This window comes from Rhinolophus hipposideros (genome assembly GCF_964194185.1).
Source record: "Rhinolophus hipposideros genome assembly, chromosome: 15".
NCBI lineage: Eukaryota > Metazoa > Chordata > Mammalia > Chiroptera > Rhinolophidae > Rhinolophus > Rhinolophus hipposideros.
Window position 1 is genome coordinate 40,905,081 of NC_138061.1, and position 27,496 is coordinate 40,932,576.

Sequence of the window (27,496 nt, forward strand, 5' to 3'; positions counted from 1 at the left end):
ATTCAGACGGCACCTCGTACCATGCAGCTTTGTTCCTGATTACTCATATTCCAGAGCTCAGAGACAAAAGAATTCTATCAGAGGCTCACGCTTTCCTCCATCTTTTCTATTAAGTAAATCGAATATCCTGACAGCACACCTATCTTTAAATGTCAAGTCACATTTACAAACATCTAAATCAAAGGCTTACCTTTGGAGTACAAGATTTTAAAACTGACCTCGGTTTCTTAAATGCTGCCATTTGATTCACAATCTATAAAAACACATAATCGGAGTAGTGGGGGGAAATGAAGAATCAGATACCAGACATAATAAATGGGTTTCCTTTCACTTTTATCCATTCTCTTCTTATCTCATTAAACTCAGAATTCATCCAAGCCACCCCTTTAATTTGTGCACTGTGATGTCATCATATTTCCTCAGCTCTACTCCCAGGAGGACTTTAATATTTTAACTGGGTGAGAGGATTCAAAAACAAGGATTCTTGTTGCCCCCTGAGGACCCGGACATCATTTTGCTGGCAAAGTGATTATGTGATGAGCTGGAGTAGTGAGGGACCTCTTCAGAATTCAGATCTCTGACTTCTGGGATGTTCTTTGAAACTGTGACAAGGAAGAAAGAAGGCAAACTGAGTTGACAATCCAGTCAGGTTCCAAAGCACCAAGGGCAGTTGGTTTTATACCCAAACTGTACAAAGGCCAGAAGAAAGACTCCCAAGACACCAAAAGTGTAAAGTAGAAGAAAGCCTTCATTTGGGGGATAAAAGGCATTACCCCCAGCTCTTTTTGCCCCAGTCAGTTTCAATCACTCACTGGATTCCTGATGGTGTTGGAGCCTTTGGAGAAATCAATTCTGCCTGGCATTCCCAACAGCTGCCTATCTTCTGACACCATGGGTTCAAAGTCAGTACTTTAATAAAGACAGCATTTAAACCACATGTAAAAGATTGCTATGAAGGAAGCATAACCACACATTCATCGCAGGCGCTGTTTAAATAGCTAAAGGCGAGATAAAGGAGTCTGGTCTGTGTACAAATACATAAGTAGAACAGAACAAGAAAGTCCTAAATCCACACATGAATAGTTGTTTCATTCTTACATTAGGTTTAAGAAAAAATAAAATACTTCAATCTGGAGATGTGACAGCATATATTTTTGTTCTTCATCAGAGTATGGGTGAATCCATCTTTCATTCATTCTACAAATGGTATGAATTATTAACTATACTGGATTTAAAATTCTAAAACATGGTCAGAAATTGCTTTTGAGCAACCACAGAATCCTAGAAATACAGGAGGTCTGGGGGAAGCTGGAAGATACTTTTTCTGTTTTGATTCTGCCATTACTATTTTACATAACCTCTTAGGATTTTTGTTTATGCAACAACAGAAATGACAGTTTGGGATCAGACCTATACAAGTTCCTGTTAGCTTTGAAATTACAAAGACCTCAACTCTCTTTATACCCACCAGCTAGAACTACGCTTTTGGTCCAATTATTTAACATATGATTCAAATTTTTAACTTTAGAAAATGAAGATAGTTATACTTTCACCCCTTAAAATTATTAGAAAAGAAAATATACCCTAAAAATGCAAAAGTTGTTCAAGAGGTTGCATGCACACACATACACACACACGCATACACACACACATATGTGTGTGTGTGTATATATATATATATATATATATATATATATATATACACACACATGGCAGTGCAAGACTCAGATGAATCTGGGTTTAGCTTATTACTAGTGATACAAATAACACCGACCAACAAGATTACAACATTCTGCATCATATCCTGCTTGTGATATGATGAGAAACACCTACTGAATCATGTAAAAACCTAAATAGATTACATTATCATTCTTACGAGTAGAGCATGACCAAAAAAAAAAAAAATCAGTATCACTCTACCATTGCAATGAATAACACTTAAGAAATAACATCACAACATCATTTAAGGAAGACAACTCAAATACACCTGTATTTCAAAGGATTAGGATAGTGATATATGTAAAAGAAGAAAAATAAAGTTTCCATAAACAGAAAATCAAATTATAAGTTAATTATTACTGGGTTTAACCATATGAAATAGCTGATGTTTCATTACTTTTTTTTTTTTAATTAAAATTTTTTTTTTTAATTTATTTATTGGGGTGACAATTGTTAATGAAATTACATAATTTCAGGTGTACAATTCCGTATTACATCATCAATAAATCCCATTGTGTGTTCACCACCCAGAGTCAGTTCTCCTTCCATCACCATATATTTGATGTTTCATTACTTTTGACATTCCAAAATGGCACTTTCACATAATTCAATCCAATAGAATCTATACATTTGAATGCAGAAGTCACTTTAGAAAAAAACACTAAGCCATAATAACTTGGATTATATTATTTGGTATTTATTGAGCTCTTATTGTGGAGATAAATGTCTCACACAAAACCTATCTCACACAAAACCTATGAGGTAGATACTATGACTAATCTATTTTCAAACGAGGAAAATGAAGCACAGAAGTACCTTGTCCAGGATCATGGAATCAAGTAGAGTTGACATGCAAATGCAGTGTGTCCTAATAGTCACCTTCGCCTGCCAGATGGAAAGAATGAATACCTCCCAGAGTAAAAGCAGCGAGACCAGTGGAGTTATAAGCATATGGAAAGATGAATGGTGGGGACTCCAGATAAATGGGAAACTGAGAGGGAGGGTTGCAGCATTTATTTATCACTGATTAAGGGAAAGGAACCTGCATGGCCCACTGAGCATAATGCCCCTGAAGGTAAGAGAGACACATGAGGTTATCACGGCTGCAAAGTCTGCCTTTACAAAATGCTAACTTTATTCCATCAGGAAAAAAAATGCATTTAGCTCATTTCCTCTTAGGATATAGTAATATGTGCAAAACGTAAATTACTCCAACTGGTATCAAAGTTTAAATATATAGATTGTGATGAAAGAAAAATTCTACTTTGTACCGTTAGTTCTATTAAAATCATCAAACTGGCTCTCCTTGTTCTAATTACAGATCTAGAAGCAAATGATCATAATTGGACCTCCAATGTAGACTCTTCAAACAGGAGAGAGAGAATCTACTAATGAGCTAAGCCAAGCATTTGGTTTTCATAGCATTTTAAACAGAGAAACTGATGCTATATCAGTCTACAGGGGACATGGCGACTCTTACATGCCATCAGATCAAACCTCAAACTGCACAGCTGAGAACCAGATGTGGAGCAAAGTTAACACCTCCAAGGTGCCAGTCTACCATGACCACGTGTCCAAGTGAGGAAGTGGCCCTACTCAGCAAAACTATAAAAGCTTTCAAATTGTTCTCTAATTTAATAAAAATAATAAGCTGATTTAAAAAGTAGTGTCTCATAAAAAAAATTCATTTTAGTCAATGTTTATAATTACAGCAAATTACAACAAAGAAGGAGAACCAAAAATATTTGTAGAGTTCAGCGTTAAATTTTCTTTACCTTTCTAGAGCTCCGTGAATAGTAGGATCCGTAGTCACCCTAAAAACAAGGAAACAAACATTTAGCAAACATGAAGGAATTTCATTTGTTTACCATGACAGCAGTTTACAAATGCTTATTAGTGATAGACTTAAAAAGTCTAGGCTTAAAAACATAGGAAGTACCTTAAAAGGGGACACAAAGAAAACCAGAAGTAATATGATGGGTTACATAGTAAAAGGAGAAATCCGTAAGAAATGCTTAGATAACTACACAATAAAGAAAAGCTCTGAAGTATGCATACCAAGTCAATGGCACTGATAATCTGGTTAGAATTTTTAAAACTGAAGTTGTGCCAAATACACAGAAAATATGACCCTGAACTTGAAATGAATATGCCCATGATATAGAACTATAAAAGTTATAATAAAGATAATGCAAAACAATTTTCCTATGTGTGAAAATGCTGGCATAGTAAAACACTTCCATACCATTCTCCTTCACAGTTATTACGAAAAACCCATTTTTCTCTCTTAAAATACGTTATTCTAAATATTGTTTACCAATATCATGAATAACAAAGCATGTAAAAGCCGAAAACCTGATTATGCAGGAGATGACATGGTTCCTATAATTTTATTAAAGCCTTAAAATGAAAAATTAAGGACCACTCTGAGTACAGGCACCCCAAGATGAAGATTAGGGATGACTTTCTGCTTTTACAAAATGCTAACTTTTTTCCATCAGGAAAAAAATTCATTTAGCTCATTTCCTATTAGGATATAGTAATGTGTGCAAAATGTAAATTATTCCAACTGGTATCATCGTTTAAATAATATGCAGATTCTGAAGAAAGGAAAATTCTACTTTGTACCTTTAGTTCTAACATCACTTGCATTAATTAATTCAACTCTACCAAAGCTATATAAACTGACACTACAAAAATTATTTGATCTAGCCAGTTTTTCAAAATCCACTATCAAATCACAGAGAATTAAATGTGAAATTGGAAGTTTCCATTTGAGGTTCCAATAATGGAAACAGATGAAAATTAACATTTCTAAAACCTTACTTTATTTTTGGTATCTCAGCCATATTTTCTTATTTAACCTTCAAAACAACTTTTAAAACAGTAATTTTAATAACATTTTTATTATTGTAAAAGGTTTATGCATTCATTATAGAAAATATGCAGTTTAAATTTTATATAATCAAATATATCAATCATTTCCTTTATTGTTTTTTCTACGGTTTCTATGCTTAGAAAGTTCTTCCCCAGTCCAAAACAATAAAATAGCTACTTATATTTTCTTTTACTTGCCCACTAACTCCTTCCACCACCTTTTACCCTTGGTTCCTTTTTTCCAATCTGTGTAGAAATTATTGTAGGGATAATTTGTAGGGCGTGAGGTGGGTACTTAATGTGATTTCTGATAACCCTCTCCCCACTCAGCCTTTTTCCCAACACAACTGATAAAATCACTCTTTCCTTCATTTGTATAAGATGCCCTTTCAGAGCACTTGCCTTGAGGTACTCTGATGTTAGTTTTGACACCTGGGTAAGTTTTATTTTTTTTTAACTTTTCTAAACCTGAATTTCCTTGTTTGTCAGATGGGGATAACAATACCTGTCCTACAGTTTTGTTGTAAAGATTACTTACTTATTTCTGTGCCTAGCACAGCATATGTGTTCAGTAAGTCAATTGCTGGACCCCAGATTCAGGGCTCTCTATTTCTCTTCCTCTGGTCCACCTGTTAATTCTTGTGCTCACAGTGTAAACTTGATAGAACATATAATATATGGTAGGAGAAATATGTCCAACCACCTTCTCAGGATTTTCTTGGCTATTCTCACCTATTTGTTTTACATGGGCCCAACTCACTTTTCATTTCAGTTATTCTTGGATGGATGCTCTTTTCTGCTCACAATTCTCTTTCTCTCTCTCTGTCTGTCTGTCTCTCTGACATGCTTTATTACATAGGTCTAAACTCTAAAACAATGTTTAAAAGTGATAGTGAACACAGATATCCTTGTCTTTTAACTGATTAAAATACTAAAAATACTATGGTGTGGTCATTGAGTTTGATGTTGGCTATGGGTATCAAATAGGTAGTCTGTATAATACAGAAGAAGTAGCCTTCTATTCTTAGCTTTTTAAGATTAAGTATTTTTATGTCCATCCCACAGAGGAAACTAAATTTTAAAGAGGTAACATGAGTTGCCCAAGGTCATAGAGCCGGTATGTAGTGGGGCCTGAATGCAACCATGCCACCATCCTGTAATATAGTCAGTCTCCCACCCAGCTATATGTTTTGTCCCAAACTTAACCATATAAATTCATTTAGACCTTATAAAATATCTTCTTATAAATGTAATATAATAAAGAATGGCTAATTTCTCAGCTGATCTGAAGAAAGAGCATCCATTATTACCTGTCGAAATATTTCAGTATTCGTCAATGTTTGTTGAGAAAGAGACTTTAGTAGGAAATACCACGACATGGCTGAGACTCCTCCCTACTCATCCCATAGGAAGAAAAAACAAAGAACTGCCATAGCTTTGGGCCACTGAAGGCACAAACCCAGCAGTAGAAAAAGGTAGGACTTTGAAGCAAACTAGAAACTCTTGAAGACGATTAGGAGTTCGCAGGTAAGACAGAGATGGTGGTAAAAAAGTAGGGTAGAGAGAGAAAGCTAGAGTAGAGGATTTAAGTGGAATTTCCTCCTTCTCTATAGGGCCATTAGGATTGAGAGTGCCTATTAGAGCAAACACTAAGTAGAAACAAGATTCAGCCCATCTGCTGTTCTTTTCATGGCCACCAGCCAAGCTCTGATCCAAACAAATGTTTCCCCCTCTCCTATCCACTGCATTTTGGACAGGCAAGTTTCCCTTCTATTGGACTGATCCCAAATAAATACATGTCTTTCTATTCTGCTCTAGGATATTTTAACTTTAGCAATTGTTGAAAAACTGCAGATAAAAACAAAGTTGCAGTTTCTAGAAGCCTCAATCAAAGATGAGCCTAGTGTTTCCTAGAAGGTAATTAGAAAACCATACTTCTTTAGGTCAGTTCTGTCTTCATCTGGGAGAACTCCTGTATCATCCGGTTTTCTAAAACTGGTCCTACCAACTTTTCCCTTACTCCTCTTAGGAAAGATCTGGGAGTTTTGCTAAGACCTTACCTGGACGACACAGCCTTGACCAAACTTATCCGCACACACCCTCTTCTGGTAACCAGCTTCACACCAAAACCCTCTCCTCTGCCTAAATCCAGCCCCCAACCCAAGTTCCTCCTCCCCTGTTCTCTTTATGCCAAAGAGATCAAAATTACATGCCGTGAGAACAAGTGATATATTTAAATAGAATTAGAATAAATGAAATATAATTAATTATAATTAAATAGAATAGAATAGAATAGAAAATGTCCCTCTGCTCTTCTCTTCGAATAGCGCAATCATGTATCCATGGCTCCACTGAGAAACAAAAATGCTTAGTACCTCACCCCTGTCTTCACATTAATAAAAATGAGAGGCACAATCACATGTCCAGGGGTTTCACATGTTCTATTATGGGGCCCACAAAACAAACAATCCTGTGAGAACAGCAGAGCAGACATTATCACTGTTATTTTATAAAGGAAGAAACTGATGAGCAAAGAAACAAATTACCTGGAGTTCTACACTATGTAAGTGGCAGCAACAAGACTTGAACTCAGGATTGTTGTCGTCAAATCCAAAATCTTCCTGTTCCGATGCTGACTCCCACAGTCTCTAAAACATTAGTTACTAAACTTTTATAATTCTATTAGAGCCACAGAGGCAATCATGGTTCATTTCTCAGCAACTGTTGTCTAACAAGACTGTTCTCAAGTCCACAGTAATTACTTCGAGATCATCCTACACAATTTTTGTTTCTTCCTTGACTAAACAATCTCGTAAGGTAACAAGCAGGAAAATATAAGTCAAAGTATGGTTATGAAGGCAGGATTGGAGACTATCGTCTTGCTACAAATACTTAAAAAATAGATTGAACATCATTCACAATAACTGTGTACAATCTTATGAATAGTTGCTTTTAAATAATGGCTCTATTTCCAAGGAGGTCTTGAATTTGTGACTTTTCTATATCTGATACTTTTCTTACGTATATATCCAGCTAGTCAATGTCTATGATAATAAAGAATTATTCCATCCATGATTCAAAATGCATATCCATTATTACAGTTGCATGAAAATCAAGTTTAGTTGTGTTAGAACCATCAATATAAAATAATAGGAGTTAATTCTTACATAGTGCTTACTATGTGCCAGGTACTGTTCTAAAGGCTTTACAAGTATCATCTCATTTGAGCCTCACCTATGGTAACAGCCCTATGAGGTAGGTACTTTTATTATCTCCACTATGCATACAAGGAAGCGGAGGTACAGGAAGAATAAGTAACTTGCTCAAAGTTACACTGTAAATAGGAGAAAGAACTTAGATTTGAACACAGGTTGTGTGGCTCCAGGATTCACAGAATTTCAATAACTTGCAGTTTCCAAAAGGCTTTCGTTTGATACCAAGAATTTGGCAGGAATTCAAAACTCTTAAATGCTGACCACTAGAATCAAGTATGGCATCTTGAAAGCAATGATGGTAAGAGAACATTACTTGTGTTGTTGCTTTTTGTTCTTCCTTGGAGTGGCTATTTTGTATTTAGCAATAATGCCAATAACTGAGACCACTTATTATTTTAAAGTGGTGATTAGTTTTAATAAAGAAAGAAAGCTGATACTTTCTCCAAGAAAAATACAGAGGATGCCAAAAAAATGTATACACATTTTAAGAACAGTATTAAAACTGTATTAAAAACTGTATTAAAATTGTAATAATATATAGCGATAACAAAAGATGAATACAAGTCATGTGTGTACATTTTTGGCATCCCCGGTATATATAACAACTAGTCCTTTGGAGGTACTGGGCATTTAATATATGCCCAACACAAAATATGTTTAATCCTTTAAACAATATGAGGTTGAGGTAGGAATTTTTATTGTTCTCATTTTATAGATTAAAAATCTGACTCTAGGAGAGATTAAATTACCCAAAGTTACTCAGTTTACCATAGCAAAAGCAATATTTAAATCCAATTCTATCTTCAGAGCCCTACTCTTAGTTATTCTATTCACTTGCCCTCCATCTATTTCATTGAAATAACACTGGGTTAATTAGAGAAAAGTGATTTAAACAAATATTTTGCCACTGCAACCATTAAAGACAACAGGATGTACTGTGGTCACTGACTCCCATAAACGCACCCACCAATACGTTCAAGAGAAGTACTTAATGGAATGAGGCAATCCAAAGACTTGTAAGGGAGAGAAGTGCTAGAAAAGTAAGGCAGTTTTAAAAAGCTGTATCATCTCCCCTACTCATTCATAGAATTAAAAATCTAGATTGTTTTGTCTTGAATTTGACATTTTATTTTTATTTCCTTCAGGAAACTCAAACAGCAACAGATTTCCAAATATATCAATTAAAATATACTTGAATAAATAAACTGAGACACTCAACATGCATAGTATTCTCCCATTAGAAAAGTGAAACAATTCATCACTGACAAACCAACATCCCAGACCTTCCTGGAGTCATGTGATTCACACTGCAGGGTTGAGAAGCATGTCAACAAACTTGGTGAGAAAAATCATAATTCACTTATTGAACGCAGACCATTTAATGTACTTAGAATGAACTACTAGAAAATTCCAAGTGGCCCAATTATTGTTAGCAACTTGGAGCTAGTTAAAAAAAAATATTTCTAACATGAACTTTTTTTTCTTTTCCCCAAGATGATAATCAAGCAATACAGTAAGGCTCTGTAAAGAACAAAGTACTATGAATATTACTATAGACAAGGTAACAGATTTGATCCATTCATATAACTGATAATCTAGTGGCAACTCAAAGTGTACATTTTAACACCATTAGGCAAGAGCTATGTTTGATCGCTAGGCTAGAATAAAATGCAAGATCGAAGCCAACTGCAGCAAAAGGTGGCAAGGCTTACTCAATTTAATAGTAATCTATGACACAGTGGTGAAAAGTGTAAGTTCTGGAGTAGATAAATCTGACACGTAGCCTCAGTTTCCTCATCTATAATAGAATTATTACATTGCTACCCAAAGGATTGTTAGGATTAAATGAGGTAATAGACGTAGAATGGTTAGCACATAGTAAGTCCTCAATAAATATTAGCCGCTGCAAATGTTATCTACTTAGCTCTCCTGTTTCATAGACCTGTTAGGAAAATTGATGATTTGGAGGTTAACTAACCTGCGTTAGTCTTTTAAAACCATCTCTAAGGGAGAAAACGAGGACAAAGACCATTTCTGTATGTTTGCCACTGTATCTCCAACATCTAACACAGTGTTTGATAAATACATGCTCATTAAAAAATATTCAATGATTATATGAATGAATGTATTAAAAGAGTTGTCTCTCTCAGTGTAAAGCATACTAGAATCTTGGCATGGGGGGAAAAGAAGGTTTAATATGAGAAAAGATGGCCTAGAACTGAAGTTAAATGAATTCTATACTATTATATTTCACACTAAAACCACAGGACCCAATCAGATCCATTAGGTTACATTCCCCCAACACTGATCTGTGTACAGTACTAAGTATTGCAGACTGACCAAGAAACACAATAGTGTTTATCTGTTCATGTGATTTCAGTCCTTTAAAACACAGCTAAATCGCAAAAGGAAGCTCACTAACTACTCCAGCCTACTATGGATCCTAACAGCACCTATTGTCCATTTGGCACTTAAGCACAATAGAGAAGCCATCATTTTAAGGTGCTAGTTCTTGTGATGTTAAATGTTTGTTGGAGCTTCTCCCAAAAGACAGGAATAAAATTCTGCACATATTCTGTCCCTACCAGTTTCCAGGCATTATCTTGGCCTCTATAGGGAATATGAAGAGGAATTTGAACAGTAAGGCACAGCCTTACTCTCACGGAGGTTGCTATCTAATAAAAAGACATGAACAAAAGGAACTTCAATGAAAGACAGATCATAGGAAGTGTCACAGAGATGCACAAGGAAAGGGATCCAAAGAGGAATGAAATAAACCTCGTTTAAGCAATTGAGGCTTTAGGATAGTGGAGCACATAGATGAGTGGATGAGACCACAGGATCTTTTGTTTATTTGTTTCAAGTGTACAAAACAAGGTAATAGTTAGACATTTAGACCTGCCACAAAGTGATAACCTGTTTCCCCCAATCTACTACCCTCTGACGTCGTATATATCACGTTTCCCCAAAAATAAGATCTAACCGGACAATAAGCCCTAGCATGATTTTTCAGGATGACATCCCCTGAACATAAGCCCTAATGCGTCTTTTGGAGCAAAAATTAATATAAGACCCGATCTTATTTGGGGGGAAACAGGGTCGTTGTTACAATTCCATTGCTCTATTCACTATGCTGTACTTCACATCTCATGACTATATATATGTTAAATTGTAGTTGACATTTATTGTTATTCAGCTTCAGCCTCAGGTGTACAGCACAATGATCAGGCATCTACACCATCCATGAAGTGATCTCCCTAATGAGACAAGTGCCCAGCTGACACCCTACAAAATCTTTACAACATTATTGATTATATTCCCCAAACTATCTTTCCTATCCCTGTGGCAATCTTGTGGTTACCAATTTGTGCTTTCTAATCCCCTCCCCTTCTCCCTCATCCTCACCCACCTCCCATCTAGCAACCCTCAGTTTTTTTCTTTATATATCTGAGACTGTTTCTGATTAGTGTGCTTATTTTTTTATTTTGTTCTTTACATTCCACATATAAGTGAGATCATATGGTATTTGTCTTTCTCTGTCTGACTTATGCCACTTAATGTTCTCTAGGTCTATTCATATTATTGCAAATGGTAAGATTTCATTCTTCTTTATGGCCAAGTAATACTCCATTGTATAAATGTACCACAGTTTCCTAAACTCCTAGAAGAAAATACAGGAAGTAAATTTGCAGACATTACCCTTAATAATAGTTTTACTTATATATCCCCTCAGGCAAGGGATGTAAAAGAAAAAATAAGCATATGGGATTACATCAAACTAAAAAGTTTTTTCACAGCAAAGGAAACCATCAATAAACCCAAAAGGCATCCTACTGAATGGGAGAAAATATTTGTCAATGACACATCTGATAAGGGGCTGAAACCACAAGGATGTTGAATAGACAGGGGCATTGCAGATTGAGAAGATAGCAAGGGAAGAATAGTTAGGAAAACATATGGTGATTAAGTAATTTGGGACCCCTTTGATATTTTACTGGTTTATGGGGCCAAGGAAAGGGAATATTTATCATCAAAACCATCTGTAAAATCAGAAACACAGGGACAAAAGTGTAGTAAGAAGACATCATAGGTTGTTGAGCAGGAAAGTGACATGACTAAGGCTATTCATCAGAAAGATTTATCTGGCAAGAAATGCTAGATAGAATGGAAAGGGAAAGACATAAAGTAACTGAGCAGTAAAAGATTAACCTTATCTGAAGAAAGTCTAGCCTTTGCCCTCACACCTGGAAGTGACCTCTAAGCCCTTGGACTATCCTGACTCCTAAGAGTGGCGTTGTTGACTTTGGGGTTTGGGGCTACCCCACAGAGGCTATACTAACAATGTGATTTATGGTGGGTGCTTGGGGCCACGTGGTATCACTCAGTCTCGGGAAGAACTGAATACTAAGATTAACCTCGTGAACAGTCAACAATGTCATCATGACCATCCACGGCAAAGTGACCAAGTCTCAATAAAAAGTGTGAACACCAAGGCTTGAGTGAAATCTCTGATTGGCAATACTCCATGTGTGTTATCACACATCGCCCTTGGGAGAAGCGCTGCCTGCACAACTCCACTGGGAGAGAATAATGGAAGCAAGCACACAGAACTCTTCCGGACCTCAGTCTATGCGCCTTTTCCCTTGATTGACCTGAATCTGTGTCCTTTCACTGCAGTAAACCATAACTGTGTGATTATCAGCTTTCAGAGTTCTGGGAGTCTCTCTAGTGGATTATTAAACCTGAGGGTGATCTTGGGAACCCAACTGGCAGCTAGTTTCAGAAGTGAGGTGGTCTTGGGGGCTTCCAAACTGTAAAACAACCAATATCGTGTTTCCTTGAAAATAAGACCTAGCCGGACAATCAGCTCTAATGCGTCTTTTGGAGCAAAAATTACTGTAAGACCCGGTCTTATTTTACTTATAGTAAAAAAAGTAAAATAAGTACTCAGGGTAAAATAATTTACTGTAAGTAAAATAAGATCGGGTCTTCTATAATTTATTTTTTAAATTATATAATTTTATTTTTATTATTTACTATAATTTTATTTGTAGTAAAATAAGACTGAGTATGATATAATATAATATGATATAATATAATACTGGGTCTTATATTAATTTTTGCTCCAAAAGATGCATTAGAGCTGATTGTCTGGCTAGATCTTATTTTTGGGGAAACATGGTAAGAACACTCCCATAATAGTGCAGGGAGAAGTTATGGTAGCCTAAAAACCGGTGGGATTGAAGAGCCATGGATGATTGAGCTCTATATAGAGAAAAACAAACAAAAATGGATGGGGACCTAATTAGATATAAGAAACTAACAGGAGTTAGCCTGAGAGACCGTAATCAATTGAATTACTAGTAAAAGAAAATTGAGAAATCAGAGTGAAAAGCTAGTTTGAGAAGGAAAGGGGGGAATGAGAAGTGTGGATGCTTTCATTCCCCTCCCCTCTGTGCAAATATGCCAATTCTTCCATTGAGGTGGGCTCTGTTCCCTCACCCCTTGGATCTTGTCTGGCCAAGAGAGCACAGCGTAAGTGATCTTGTGCCCACTGTGATCCTGGCCTTTAAAAATGAGGACAGGCCCTGCCTCTTGGCCCCCGAGCCACCGTAGAAAACAATTCACTCTGCTGAGAGACAGGTGCAAGATGGAGCACTGAGGCATCAGACATGTGGATGGAGAAGCCACCATGAGCACGCAGAGCAAGGGGGGCCTCTACAGGACTGCAACGCCACTAGGGACCCCAGGCAAAAACCCCTTGAAGCCAGGAGAGATAATGAACGGTGTTGTTTAAGCCACTGTACTTAGGCGTGGTTTGTTATGAAGTAATAGATAACTGAAATGCAAGATAGTAAATATAATTCAACTAACCATTTTCCCTAGCTAATTTCTTTATTTAGAAAGTATATGATCCTCCAAGACGATGGAGATGAGGAGTAAGAAGTAGAACTAACTACAATCACCCAGATAACACAAAGAACTTGAGAACATTTTGTAATGTGGCTACAGATTATTAAAATCAGTTAATCCAAAGTACCTCATTTTGTGTAAGGAGCTGCTAAGGATAACATGCTCAGTCGGGTCTCTGATTACACTCAGCGAACCCTCCCCCCTTACTTCTTATCTCCACTTTCCCAGCTTATTAATATCTTCACTCTAATCCTGGTTGATATATTGCTGGCACGCTCACTGTGTTATCTGTAATAACACTAGAAGGCAAGACACACACACACACATGTGCACGTGCGCACACACATAAGCATGCACAGATTAATCCTTTTCTTAACTTTTATTTTGCCATGTTAAAAATATTTCGAAAGAATCCATGGTTCTTGTAAAATTATGGCATTAGGGTTCTAAAAACTGAGATAAAGTATTGGTTAAATTAATTCCTGAGACATGAATAGGTATTTTTTTAATGCTGAATGAATGAAAAAATAATCTAACAGTACCACTCAAAGTTTATAATGACTGTCAGATTTTTATGAGCACATGTTATAGAAAAACGGGGTTCTTAACCATCTTTTGGACCACAGACCACTTTGGCAGACTAATAAAGCCTTTGAAGACCTTCTCAAAGTAAGACTTTTAAAGATGTAAAATAAAATAGGATTGCAAAGAAAACCAAACATAGAGAAACATTTATCCAAATGTTTTTACAAATAAATGTATAATAATATAAGTCCTTATTTATTAATGCATTAAATTCTATGATCTGGCGGCAGGTCAAATAACTACTTTTGAAGTGGTTATGAGTATAAATGATATTTTAAGATACCCTCTTAACAACTGTACTATAATGTGAAAACATTTATAATTACTATTGGTGACGAAATCATAGGTACTATTAATACTACTGTGGTTTCTTACCTATATTAATCATTAAAGGAAAAGCTAAAGTTTGACTTAGAAACTACTGAAATGAACTAATTTTTTTCCCATCCAAATTCAGGGGCCTTGTAAGTTCTACTCACAGCCAGTTGGTTCAAATCCCTTGCAGTAAAGCATTAGGAATTCCTTATTGTTAATTACCCTGAATTCACAGATCTTCCACAACACTTGAGTCTTGGTGCCTGGGAGATGCTAGTACACTGACAGAATTTCAAAGGTAAGAGGAGTCACTGTTCTAAAGGACAATGGGAAAAGGGTTAAGAGGAAGAGTTGGGCAGCGTTAAGAACTACTAAGGGCTTGGGGCAACATGACCATTTGAGGTTACAGCAGAGTACGCCAAATGTAAACACTAGTGTACAGTCAGACTGAAGACCAGCTAGAAAAAAAAACACAGGATGATTACAGGATGTTTTTAAAGATATCCATGTAGAAATAAAAGTAGGGCCATGCGATTGGATGAGGGAAATTAAAAACTTAGAAAAGATCGGGCAGAGAAGAGCAGAGCCTTGAGTCTTACCAAATTTAGAGGGAAATTTAGAGGGAAAACAGAAACGTTTGAAAGTTGTGAGTGAGAAATGGTAAATGGTTCATTCACGTAGTCTAGGGCTACAACAGACAAGGAAGAAAAGAGCTTGAATCAGGACTGTAGATTAGCTATTTACACAGACAACCTTGTTCCATTCCCTTAAAAGGAATTCACCTATAGCCAGAAATTATTTATCAAATCAAGCTGCCACCTCTAGAAAAAACTATTTATCTTCTGTTTAAATTTTCTGTTAAGTACTGACTCAAAATCCATCAAGGGGGCAAAAAGGCAGGAAGAGAGGGTAATATATTATGATAAATATTACTTGACGTGGTTATCTTCTGTCATTAAAAAGAACGAAAAGGCACCTGTCTTGCACTGCCCAAAACCTCTATACAGGGACTGAAGATCGTACAGAGCAAGGTTAATCAGTTGTTGGGTTAGCGTAGAGTGGGTTTGCGAGCAAACGGAACCTGAGTGTGCAGTGGAAAGGCTACTAATGTTATGCCAATGCCTTGTATGTGATTTTTAAATCTGAAAAAAGGAAACAAGCTCATTATTTACGGTATTGTTCATCTGACTTCTTTGACATGAGTTAATCTTTGATTCGATCTGGAGTTTGCCCTCTGATCAGCTATCATTGCCTTAGTGACTCTGAACGCCAACCTTCCTACTTTTTCCACTTTAATTAATATACACCTCAATAGCACTTTCTGTGTACCAGGTCCTGTTCCAAGCACTTCACACATGTAAGTCCATTTAATCATAATCACCTATAACCGTTACTATTATGCCCACTATATGAATGAGGAAACTGAGGCCCAGAGAGGTTAATGAACTTGTCCAATATAACAGAGCTAGTTGTTGATCAGGCCAGAAATCATATTCAGGCAGTCCAACTCCAAAGTCCACGCTTTTAACCACAGCATTCTGTTACCCATCTGAGATATCCCGTGGCAAAGAAAGTAAACGCACAAAATAATGTTTTGAATGCATTCTCAATAATAAACCCTAATTCGCTAAACACCAAGTATTAGTATTTAGTTTTATTCTTTTCCTAAACTCAATACTTCCTCCTCGATGGATAATATCCATTAAGTTACTGATTCCCTCATCGGTAAAACATATTATATGTGTCAAATGTCATCTATAAATGAACATCATTGTTTGAGAATTCCACAGCTTGGCAATTCAGAGTACTTTAATACCTCAATTCTACTCAAAGCTGTTTCTTGCATGAGGGTTACTTGACACAGTAACACCGTGGAATAGAAGATCAGCTTTGTAAATGTTTTATACCAAATTCTACATACTTCCTCTATGCAAGCTGCACCTGATAAAAACACTGGAAAAAAAATCTCTCTGATGTCCCATGGTTACCCAGGAGTGAGTCATATGATGGTCGATTCTCAGAAGTACTGAATTATGACCCCATGATTCTATGCTGAGCCTCTGTTCTGCTATAGAAGGGGCCAGCATCACAAGTCCCACAAGAAAAAACTTCAGGGGAAGATTGTTGGAGAGTTCCCATAGTACACAGCTTCAAGAAAACAAAAACAAAGAATCCCAGCATCATAACTTTCCACAACTTCAGACAAAGGTTTGGCAATTGTCTGAGTCCATTCAGGCTGCTATAACAATACTATAGACTGGTTGGATTGTATACCACAAACATTCACCTCTCACAGTTCTAGAGGCTGGAAAGTCAAGGTCATGTTACAGGCTGATTCGGTGTCGGTGACAGCATGCTTCCTGGTTCATAGGTGGCCATCTTTACACTGTGTCCTCACATGGTGGAAGGGGCACCAGAGCTCTATGGGGTCTCTTTTATCAGAGCACTAATACTATTCCTTTGGGAGGAGACCTAGTCACCTCCCAAAGTCCCACTTCCTAATACCAACACATTGGATGATAAGTTTCAACATATGAATATGGAGGAGACCACAGTAGTAATTAAAAAAAAAATTAAGATAGATCACAAAACTAAAATTGTAAAACTTGAAGTTCAGTCTTTTTTAATCTTGAATATATATAGATCCAATTTTCTGAATTATTATCATAACACTTTTTCTACTTGTCCCTGTGACAAAATAATGGTGTGTCACTCTAGCATGGTAAAAATAAGGAAGGTTATTTGTAGACAACTGACATAATATGCCTAACATTTCTAACAGGTTAGGAATTTCAAAACGATTGCTAAAGGGTTGAATATATCAAAATGTTTTTGAACAGTATGTTTAAAACCTCTCTTCAACCAAGGGATTTGCCATTTTAGTGAAAATAGTTTCTCTACTTTTTTCTTTCTTTTGAAAAACTACATGGAGCAATGAGTCACCAGGTGATTTCCTTTCCTCTGAGTTCCATTTCAAAGACTGAAAAAAGATTATTTCTCCTCTTTGTCTTCTTATACACACCTGAGCTGCTATTGTTCAAGGTCAAAGGAGCAAATGGTTAAAACAAAAACTTACACTTATTTGACACAGAGTTTTATTATATGGGAGTATATGCATGACACACATTTAAGGCAATTTGAAATTTTAGAATCTCCAGAGATCAAATTAAAAGACTGCTAAAACCACCCCTTTAAAGCAGCTCTCATTTCTATTTTATTTATTTGAATAAATGGTAACAGGCATCATCCTTAAAATATCTGTTGGCAATAACTAGGATATTAAAAGACTCTGTTTGTTTATTTTTCATTATTGGATTCCTAAACAAACATCATTCAGATTTACTATCATCTCTAGCTAGCTGATATTGAAAAATACATAATGGTGGGCTGTTGTCATGGTAACTCCTCTACAACTACACATTTTCCATGGCAACCCAGGCCCCCTGGAATACTAATGAAAATCCATAGCAACAGAGAGTTAAAGAGGTGATGTCTGGAAACCAAAAAGCTCATGTTACATTTATTACAAATGCTCTGAAGGCTTTTGTATATTTTACAAACAATATCAGTGTTCAAAGATATAGTAGCTAGAAAATATAAAAGGAATATCTGAAATATTTTCTGAAAATAACTAATGCCTATAGTACTTAAAGAATTCACATCAATGTACTTACTATTAAATGTGAAAATATGTAATTTATATTTTTAAAATATAGAATCATATTTTTTTTTTATAAAAATGGATACATATTTCCCAATTGAAGAAGATTTACATGCTAAAATGCAAAGTTAAACCTAGAAACAACTCAGGAGAACATTGTTTAGCTCTCATCCTTTTCCTAGTGCCTATTCTTTTCAAGAGTTCCAGCTTGATCACTTAACCTCTAAAAGCCTCAAGTTCTCCTTCCCAAAAGGATGTCATATTTAAAGGACACTAAAGCCTCTATGATCCCTATTCTACCATTTGCCAGCATATGGATGTGCACGAATCATTTAATGTGAGTATCAGTTTCTTATCTGTCAAAGGGTATGATATCTGCCTCCTTATTACCAATTTGCTACAAAATGTACTAGATACGTATGAGCGCTCTGAGAAAAAAAATTAAACTTATTTTCTTAGCTAAAGAAAAAGAGCTAAAATGTTCCTCTTCATAGTTTTATTTAAAAGACATTGGAGTTAATTACAAAGATCCATATAAAATCCATGCAAATTACAAACTGTTTTGATGTACAATTATTAATTCAGCCCCTACTATGCAGCTAGTTGTTGGTGTTAAAGCAAAGAACAAAGAACAAGAGAGATAGGTCCCTGCATTCACGAAGCTGATGTTCTAGCAGAAAACGTAAGAAAATAAGTAAGTAAACAAAGATGACCAAAGATTTTAAAGTGCCACAGAGGAAATAATCAGAGAGAAGTGATCAGAAAGAATCTGTGAGAAGAAATGCACTCGTTTACGTCAAGTTATAGGTCAGCCCTCTCAGAGGAAGGAAGGACTAGGAAGGGAGACTTCCAGGATGAGAAGGAACTAGAATTGGGAAAAGAGGAACAATCAAGTAGAGGGAAGAGCCATCATAAGACTTCAAAGGAGGAAAGTGGTTAATATATGGACAAAATACATTAGGTCAGTGGGGCTGAAGAGTAACGAATAAATGGTATGAAAACCAAAAGGGAGGCAGAACCAAAGTGACGTCCTGGTAAGAATGTAAATGGTGTTATTAGTACAATGTATTTTACCAGTGGAGAGACATGTTTTTATAACTTTGAAGAATGGACTGGATAGGGAGACCAGATAGGAAGCTGCAGATGCTGTCCAAGTGAGAGATGATGATATGACTTGTACTAGGGCAGAGGCAATTGTGACAGCAAGAAAGGAATGTATATGAGAGATATTTTGGAGATAGAGAACCCAGGATTTGCTGATGGATTTAGGGACAGGAGATAAGGAAGAAGAGAAAATCAATTACGACACCCACATTTCTGACACAAACACCTGTATCGTTGATGATACCATCATCTACTATGGAAAATATGAGGGGGTGAACAAACAGGTTTGGAGTGGCAGGAAGGTGTAGACAGAAACAGGGCTCCATTTTGTCCTGATTTGCCTATTAAACATTTCCCCAGTCCACAGTCACAGATTTCCTTATAAATACTTAAGACTATTTCATTAATTGGTGCCCATTAATACAAAACTTCTAAAAATCCATACATAGCCTCGTTTTTCAAAACACACATCAAATTATACATAAAAATAGTAGAAAATGAACAGTAAAATATGAATAAAGGTAGATTTATGATAAGAGTACCTGTGTGGTAATGAGAGCACATAGGAAAGAATACATATCTAAAATACATTTTGAAATAGCTACCCTTTCTATGATAAAAGTTAATATAGATTCACTGTAGAAATTTTGGAAAACATGAAAAAGTTAAGAGAAAATAACAATTACTTCTAATCCTACCATCCACAGATAAATCCTGTTAACATTTTGGTGACTATGGGTCAATTTTTTTATCTTTATGTGTTTAATTAGTTTTGGTAAAGCTGTTGAAAATTAAAATGTGTATTTCAAAACTGTTTAAATTAACAAGGGACTACACCTTCATGCCTACATGTAATCAGGTGCTTCAGAGTCTAGTTTTGGCCATGAATCTAATTCCAGGCATGAGCCTGGAACTGATACTTGAGGAGGTTTGTACCAACCATTTTTGAAGTCAACCACTTCTCCACAACCAGTTCCCCACGACCAATTGCTATCTTCAAACCCTGTATCTACCAATTTAGATGTTCAGCTCGAATAAGATGAGCTTTCTTTTTTAAGAAAACTTAGTGTTATATTTCTTTATAATTCATATGCTATATATTAATTTAAACAAAAGCCAAATTGTTCCTACACCAGGAAGACACTGATCCTTCAATTACATTTTCAATCTCTTCTAATTTATTTATAAGACAACACTTACATATAGTATTTAAAATTCTGTATTACAATTCAATAGAGTTCAAAACAGTGGCTTTTGTAAAAACCTCTGTTAAAAGGAGAAGACAATAAAAGGCTTAGAAAAGCAAAGAATTTAAGACAGTATATTTTTGTTTAAGACTACATAACGTTGCTTTGATAGCCAATTTTTAGTATATAAAATTAAAGCTATGAGAATTTTTAGTAGTTTATTTTGGGGTTATCATCTTTATTACTTCTTTCCAGATAAAACAGTGTGTATAGATTCTACACTAAGCCCAAATTTAAATAATTCAAATTAAAAAATATATTTAGAAGTTTACTATTGTTCACAGTTGGCTTAACAATAACAAAAAATCAAATGGGATTTCTACCGAGATTAATCTAGTTTTAGCAGGTGTGGAAAACAATGCAGTCATCACAGTATCTTTACCAAGTAATCATTAGCATGAGGGGCAATAACCATACACTAAACAAATGATGAAAATATAATCTACCAAACTGAAGTAAATGTAAGTCACAAAGACTCCTTTAAGTTATTTTTAAGTTCTATCCTATGGCTAGGAGTAATTTACTTTCTAATGATAAATGGCTTGAGTTTTGTGGGGTTTTTTAAGCAAACACAATAAATCACTACATAATAAGTTTTTTAAAAAATCTTAAACTTATTAATGCAAAAGAAACACTAGTGAATAGAGAATTTCAAAGCACATAAACTTATTCAATGGGCATAAACATTTAAGCAAATCTAAACAAATGTCCAGATGTGGATACAACTGAAAACATGGTCGTGATCTGTTGCTTTAAATTTTAGCTGGTCAATCCAGTGAAACGAAACAAGAAAAAAGGAATTGAGCTGGACTGGGGATGGGCAATGATGTTCTAGTTCTCTGATTTTCTTGGTAACTCTAGGTAATACTTACAAACACACAACATGGTATAACAACATCACTGGCAGACCAATATCCTATTTGTCCACACCATGTCAGACATCCAAATCTTTTTCTAATGTTCAAGTGTTCATTTTCTCTTGAGTCGAAACACCCATGCTTTCCACTGAATGTTGGCTGTTGTTTTTGCCTAACAAATGTTGCCAAAGCTTCCTGCTTTGGGGTCAAATAGAAAGGAGAACATAATTTAACATAAAATGAGGAAAAAATAGAACACAAGTCCCATGAAACGTGAATAAACTCTAGCACTTGAATCTAAATAAGACATAGGTATTTCAATTATAATACAGTCTGTCTGCATTGAGTTCCATTATAACTAATTGATTAGGAAGTGATTAGCTATAATTTGTTCACTCATCCTCTGTAACACGCTATGATAAGATTTACAACTGAAGAATAACACAGATTCTTTAAAATTACTTTGGAAGTGTTTTATGTTTGGGATTTTTTTGGTTAGATTGAAATTTTTAAAGGCACCTGATAATTCTATAAGAAGAGGGAAATAGTATAAGATGGTGAAGTATTCCAAAATTCTCCCCTCCCCAAAATAATTTTTTTTTTAAAGATTTTATTGGGGAAGGGGAACAGGACTTTATTGGGGAACAGTGTGTACTTCCAGGACTTTTTTCCAAGTCAAGTTGTTGTCCTTTCAATCTTAGTTGTGGAGGGCGCAGCTCAGCTCCAGGTCCAGTTGCCGTTGCTAGTTGCAGGGGGCGCTGCCCACCATCCCTTGCAGGACTCGAGGAATCGAACCGGCAGCCTTGTGGTTGAGAGCCCACTGCCCCATGTGTAATTGATTTTTTTTTTTTTTTGGTCTGCTGAACTTATGAGTTCAAATAGGTTTTTTTTTTCCTCCCCAAAATAATTTAATTAATGATTTACACCTTGAGTGGAAAATTCATCTAGTAAGAAATCTGATTATTTGAATATTAAACAAAGTTTTATTATAATTTTAAGAGCTCAGGTATTTCTAAAACAGTAATAACGCAGGGGTCATACTTGAGGCATATTCCAGTTTCCCCAACTTTCTGCTCTTTTCCACCAACAGAAAGACCTCTCATTATTCAAAAATTCAATGGTTACACTGAATTCTGTTAATTATTGTAGAATATGGTCTTTCCAAGACATCCTCAGAGTCTATATCTTCTGATTTTCCTGTAATTTGAATAAACTCCAGGAACTGTAGTCCCAGCACAAATCATATCAGAAGCAGTCAATAAAAATGTGACAGCAGCAAACATATCTAACAGAAAAAATCTACAAAATTAGAATAGCTATAAGTATAACAATTTAGTGCCCCTTCTTTTAAGGACCGGTAGATCTAACCTCATCAATAGTTACTGAACAACATACCAATTTATAACTGATTTTATACCAGTCGCTACAAGTCATTTGTAGGACATTTCAAATATGCTCTCTATACATGGTTTCCAAATTATGAAGAGGTATTTGCACCAAAGCTCAAGCATAAGTTTGTTATTCAGGATTCAAAGTGTTCCCAGTCATTAAAAACATTATTAAAATTTATATCCAAAATAGCATGCAAAAAGCCTATTTAAGAAAAAATAACTGAAGTATCAAATTAATAGTACTTGAAACAAAAATTATAATACACAGCCTCAGAAAGCCTTTTCTCTCATCTCACATTGCAAGACAAGTAAACGCCTTAGAATTATAGCCGAAGTAAAAATGGAAAGAGGGACATACACAATCAGGATGGCTATTCTGATCTTAACTCTTGTAATTTGAAGTCTCTTAAGGAAGTATTTGACACCCATTTAAGCACTTAATTTTAACTATACTGCTAGTAAAACAACTCAAATATAAATATCTGCTATACATCTCAGATAAATGACTAGTGACCAAATGAATTTTGCTCAGAAATTAAGTTGACACACTATTGTAAGAAGATCATTACATAACAAAATTAGAATTGCACTTACTAAAGATTTTTGGTAATCCAGAACTTAGATAATTATGGAATATAACTAAAAGTCGCTTTTAATAGGAACCACAAACAATTTCTTTATGTAAATTATAGGAATTTGGTTTATCTTTTTTTTAACTTCTTTTTTTAACCCTTGCTTATATACTCAAAGTTCAGGATTAGTAGAGAATGTAAAGATCATTTCATGAATCAAGAAGCAGAGGCCCAAAGAGCGAAGTGAAGTCACTAAGATCATTCAACCTATTAATCACTCAGCAGGCTGGAAACTAGGCCTGTCTCCAAAGTCTCAGTCAACTCTGTGACATTTTTTACTTCCTCCTTTTAGTGTGATGGCTAAACTTTACTTAAAGGATATTTGGTTTTACTGTACAAAATACGTATCGTTTGCTTTTGTGCGAATGAGGTGTACAACCTAGACAAGACCTTCACCCCAAGAGACCCTGAATTAGTAAGAGGCAGCCCAAAGAGACCATCCAGGATAAAGAGATCTCGTATTCAGCTCAAGAAAAACTGCTCCCGGCAGGGATATGTGTGCACAGGCTATGACGAATGAAAGAATCAAATGTATTGAATTTACAAGAGTAAATAAGACTTCAATCTGCTGTCTTAAGAAACACACCGACAACAAAAAAATGGTTGCTGCAATATTTAGATTCTGGGTGTTAACTCTCAGATGAAATAGGACCCATGATGTGAAAAGACTTTGGAAACCTTTACAAAGAGGAAGAAAAACAAAGCAAATGGTTACTGGTTGAATTTTACTACATATAAGGATTCAGTATACCCATGAAATGTACACCTTTGGAATGTGTGTTTCACCTGCTCAAGATGATATGAAGTTCTTTACTATCTGCTTTCTGCTTCCAAATCCTGCTTTATTTGCTACTAAGCTCTCACTCCAAACACACCCTAGTACCAGTCAATTAATTCAGTGAACATGCCATACTGCATCACACTTCAGTAACCTTAAATAGCCTATTAACCATTCTAACATTTTTTTTCTCTCTCTTTGACCTTATTACAACCTGCTTATCCTCAAATATTTAAGGACAGTTTCAACTTCATGGGTCTTCCCAGGCAGAATTTGATCATCCCTTCCAAAGTTTATCATACTCTGGTGATGGGTTTACTGTCTCTATCACTCATCTATGAGCCCTTTGAGGAAAGAGGCTGTGCTTTATTCTTCCTGGAAATTGACCTCACACTGTAACTGCATTCAATATGCGTTCACGCAAAGAATAAAACAGATGGTGCTGCTGAGGGTGCAGTAACGTGAGCACTCTCATACAATGCCAATGTGAAATTGGCACAACCTTTCTAGAAAGTATTTAGCAACACATTTATAGGGTATTAACATTTTCAAATTCTTCAACCCAACAATTGCACTGCAAGAAATGTATCACAAAGATATAACTAAATATGCAAACCAAAGATTCATATCCAAGAATGTTTACCATAGCCTTCTTTGAAAGAATAGAAAATTGGAAACAAGTGTAATATCCTAAAAATAAGGGAGGAGTTAAATAAATTATGGATCATCCTCAGGATAGAATAATAGTCATTATACCTGATAACATGGGGGAAATTTGATGATATAATATAAATGAAATATGCATTTATAAAATGAACCCACATATATAATACTTTTATTTCTGCTTCTACACTTAAAGGATTAAGTGTTATAGGAATTTCCTTTCTTCTGTAAATTGGACAAAATATATAAAACAATAGTTTAAAATGTTAGAGAATAAGCAGTGCTGAAATGTGAAATATGATTCTTGAGTGAAAGGGGAAAAGTGAGTTCAGCCCTACAACTGCCTCAACTCACTCTCTAGGGGGTACTTTCAGGCCATAGTGCAGCAAGGGAGAAGCCAAAAACAGCACAGCTGTCTTACTAAGTGGAGGAAAAAGACAGGTAGAATTTATGGGGTGAGTACAAGTAAAGAAGGAGGTGCACAAAAGGTTCTGGATATCTACAAAGAGAATCAATGAATCTTTAAAAAGTGCAGATATGTACATGCATGTGGTGAAACTCCATGAGGTGGAGGAGAGAACCAATAGGCTAAAAACTTCCTAGAGTTTACACAGGACTAGAAATAGTTCATGCTCCTACCAGTCAGAGTGGAGAGACCTTGTAATACATGGGCATTGGGTACAGTTTTCACGAGTGTCATGCCTCAGTAGGTGGGGCTAAATCAGCCTGAAAATAAAGGCTACGCTGAACCCACTCTAACAAAGCTTAACAACAGCCTCCAAAGATTAAACTGATCTGCCAGTTGCTTAGCTCCATGCCAGAACAAAAAGATCAATGCTTTAAAAAAGAATACAACAACATCCAACAGTCAACAATGTAAAATTCTTGATGTCTGGTATTTAATCAAAAATTACTAAGCATTCAAACAAGCAGAAAATATAATTCATTATCAGGAAAAAAACATATCAATCAATAGAAACAGATCTAGAAATGGCAGAGAAAACAGCAGACAAAATGTTAATAAACCTAATGTAAATATTATCAGTAGTCTCAAGGACATAAAAGAAAATGTAACCATAATAAGAGAAATTGAGAAATATGTAAAGGCCCAGATGGAATTTATACAAATGAAAATATGTTGGATGATGTCTAGAGTCAAAAATATGCTAGATGAGGTCAACAGGTAATTAGACATTGCACAAAAAAAGGACAAACGACCATGAAGACAGAAACAGAAACTATCCAAAATGAAGCACAGAGAGAAAAGATATTGCAAAAATTAACAGAGTATCCATGACCAGTGGAACCATATTAAGTAGTCTAGCATATGTGTAACTAGAGACTCAGGGTAGAAGTATAAAAATATTTAAATAATAACTGAAAATGTGCCAAATTTGATGAAAACTGTAAGTTGACAGATTTCATTTAGAGGTTCAATGAATCTCAAATAGAATAAACATAAAAAACCACACAAAGACACATTATAATCAAATTGCTCATCGTAATAAAGTGAAAAAGAAAATTTAAAGCAGTCAGAGGTAAAAAAACCATATTAAGTACAGAAACACAAAAATAAGATTGTAGTAGACTTCTTGTCAGAAACTAAGCAAATATAAGAGTAAAATGCTGGCTTCAAAGTTATGAAAGAAGAAAATTGTCAACACAGAAGTCAATATCCAGCAAAAATATCTTTCAAAAATGAAGATAAAGAGAGAATTCATCACCTTGAGAGCTTCTCTAAAATATGGAAATTTAGATTTAATCAAAGAAGTAAAAAAATGCCCAGAGTGTAACTGTGGGGAAATAAAAGACATAGCTTTTAAAATATTTTAATCTGTTTTAAAATACAAGTGATTAACATAAAAATAATAATCCTATAGTATGGGGTTTATAATATGGGGTTTAGAACTAAAATGTATGACAATAGCACAAAATGGGAGAAATAAGTGGAAGTACATTGCTGTAACATTTTCACACTGGTAGCATATTATTATTAGGTTGGTGCAAAAGCAATTGAGGCTTAAAAGGTTAAAAACAATTGCAAAACCCACAATTACTTTTGCATCAATCTAATATTTGAAGATATACTATGATATATTAAATATGTGTATAATAATCCCTAAATTATAATCACTAAAATAAGGTAAAATAAAGAGGTATTTCTAAAGAGCAAATAAATGAGATAAAATAGAATCTCAAAACACGCTCAATTATTCCCCAAAAAAAGGAAGGAAAAGAAAAAATAAAGTCATATAGTAAACAGCAAAAAGACAGAAGTAAACCAAATCATATCAATAATTATATTTAACGTAAATAAGTTAACATTCCAACTAAAAGCAGAGATCGTCAAGTTACACAAAAGTATAAAATTCAACTATATGCTGTCTATGAGACATCCACTTGAAATTTGCTGATACAGGTTAAAAGTAAAATGGTGAAAGAAGATATATCATGTAAACTATCCAAGGGGTAAAAAACACTGGATGAGCTACATTCTAATCAGAAAAGAAGGCTTCAGAACAAGTAATATCTGTTTTAA

At 35.3% G+C, this 27,496-nt stretch overlaps 1 protein-coding gene across 1 annotated transcript in view; it reads right to left on the reverse strand.

Moving 5' to 3' along the window:
- Positions 1 to 2,159: 2,159 nt before the first annotated feature.
- LOC308508549 (uncharacterized protein) overlaps positions 2,160 to 27,496 on the reverse strand; it is a gene marked incomplete at its 5' end in the record, with an annotated part of 88,768 nt that continues 63,431 nt past the window's right edge. Inside the window, one exon of the mRNA XM_081075425.1 lies at positions 2,160 to 3,533. Within this exon, the coding sequence (XP_080931551.1) occupies positions 3,491 to 3,533 (43 nt within the window). The 3' untranslated portion in view covers positions 2,160 to 3,490. The remainder of the gene's footprint in view (positions 3,534 to 27,496) is intronic.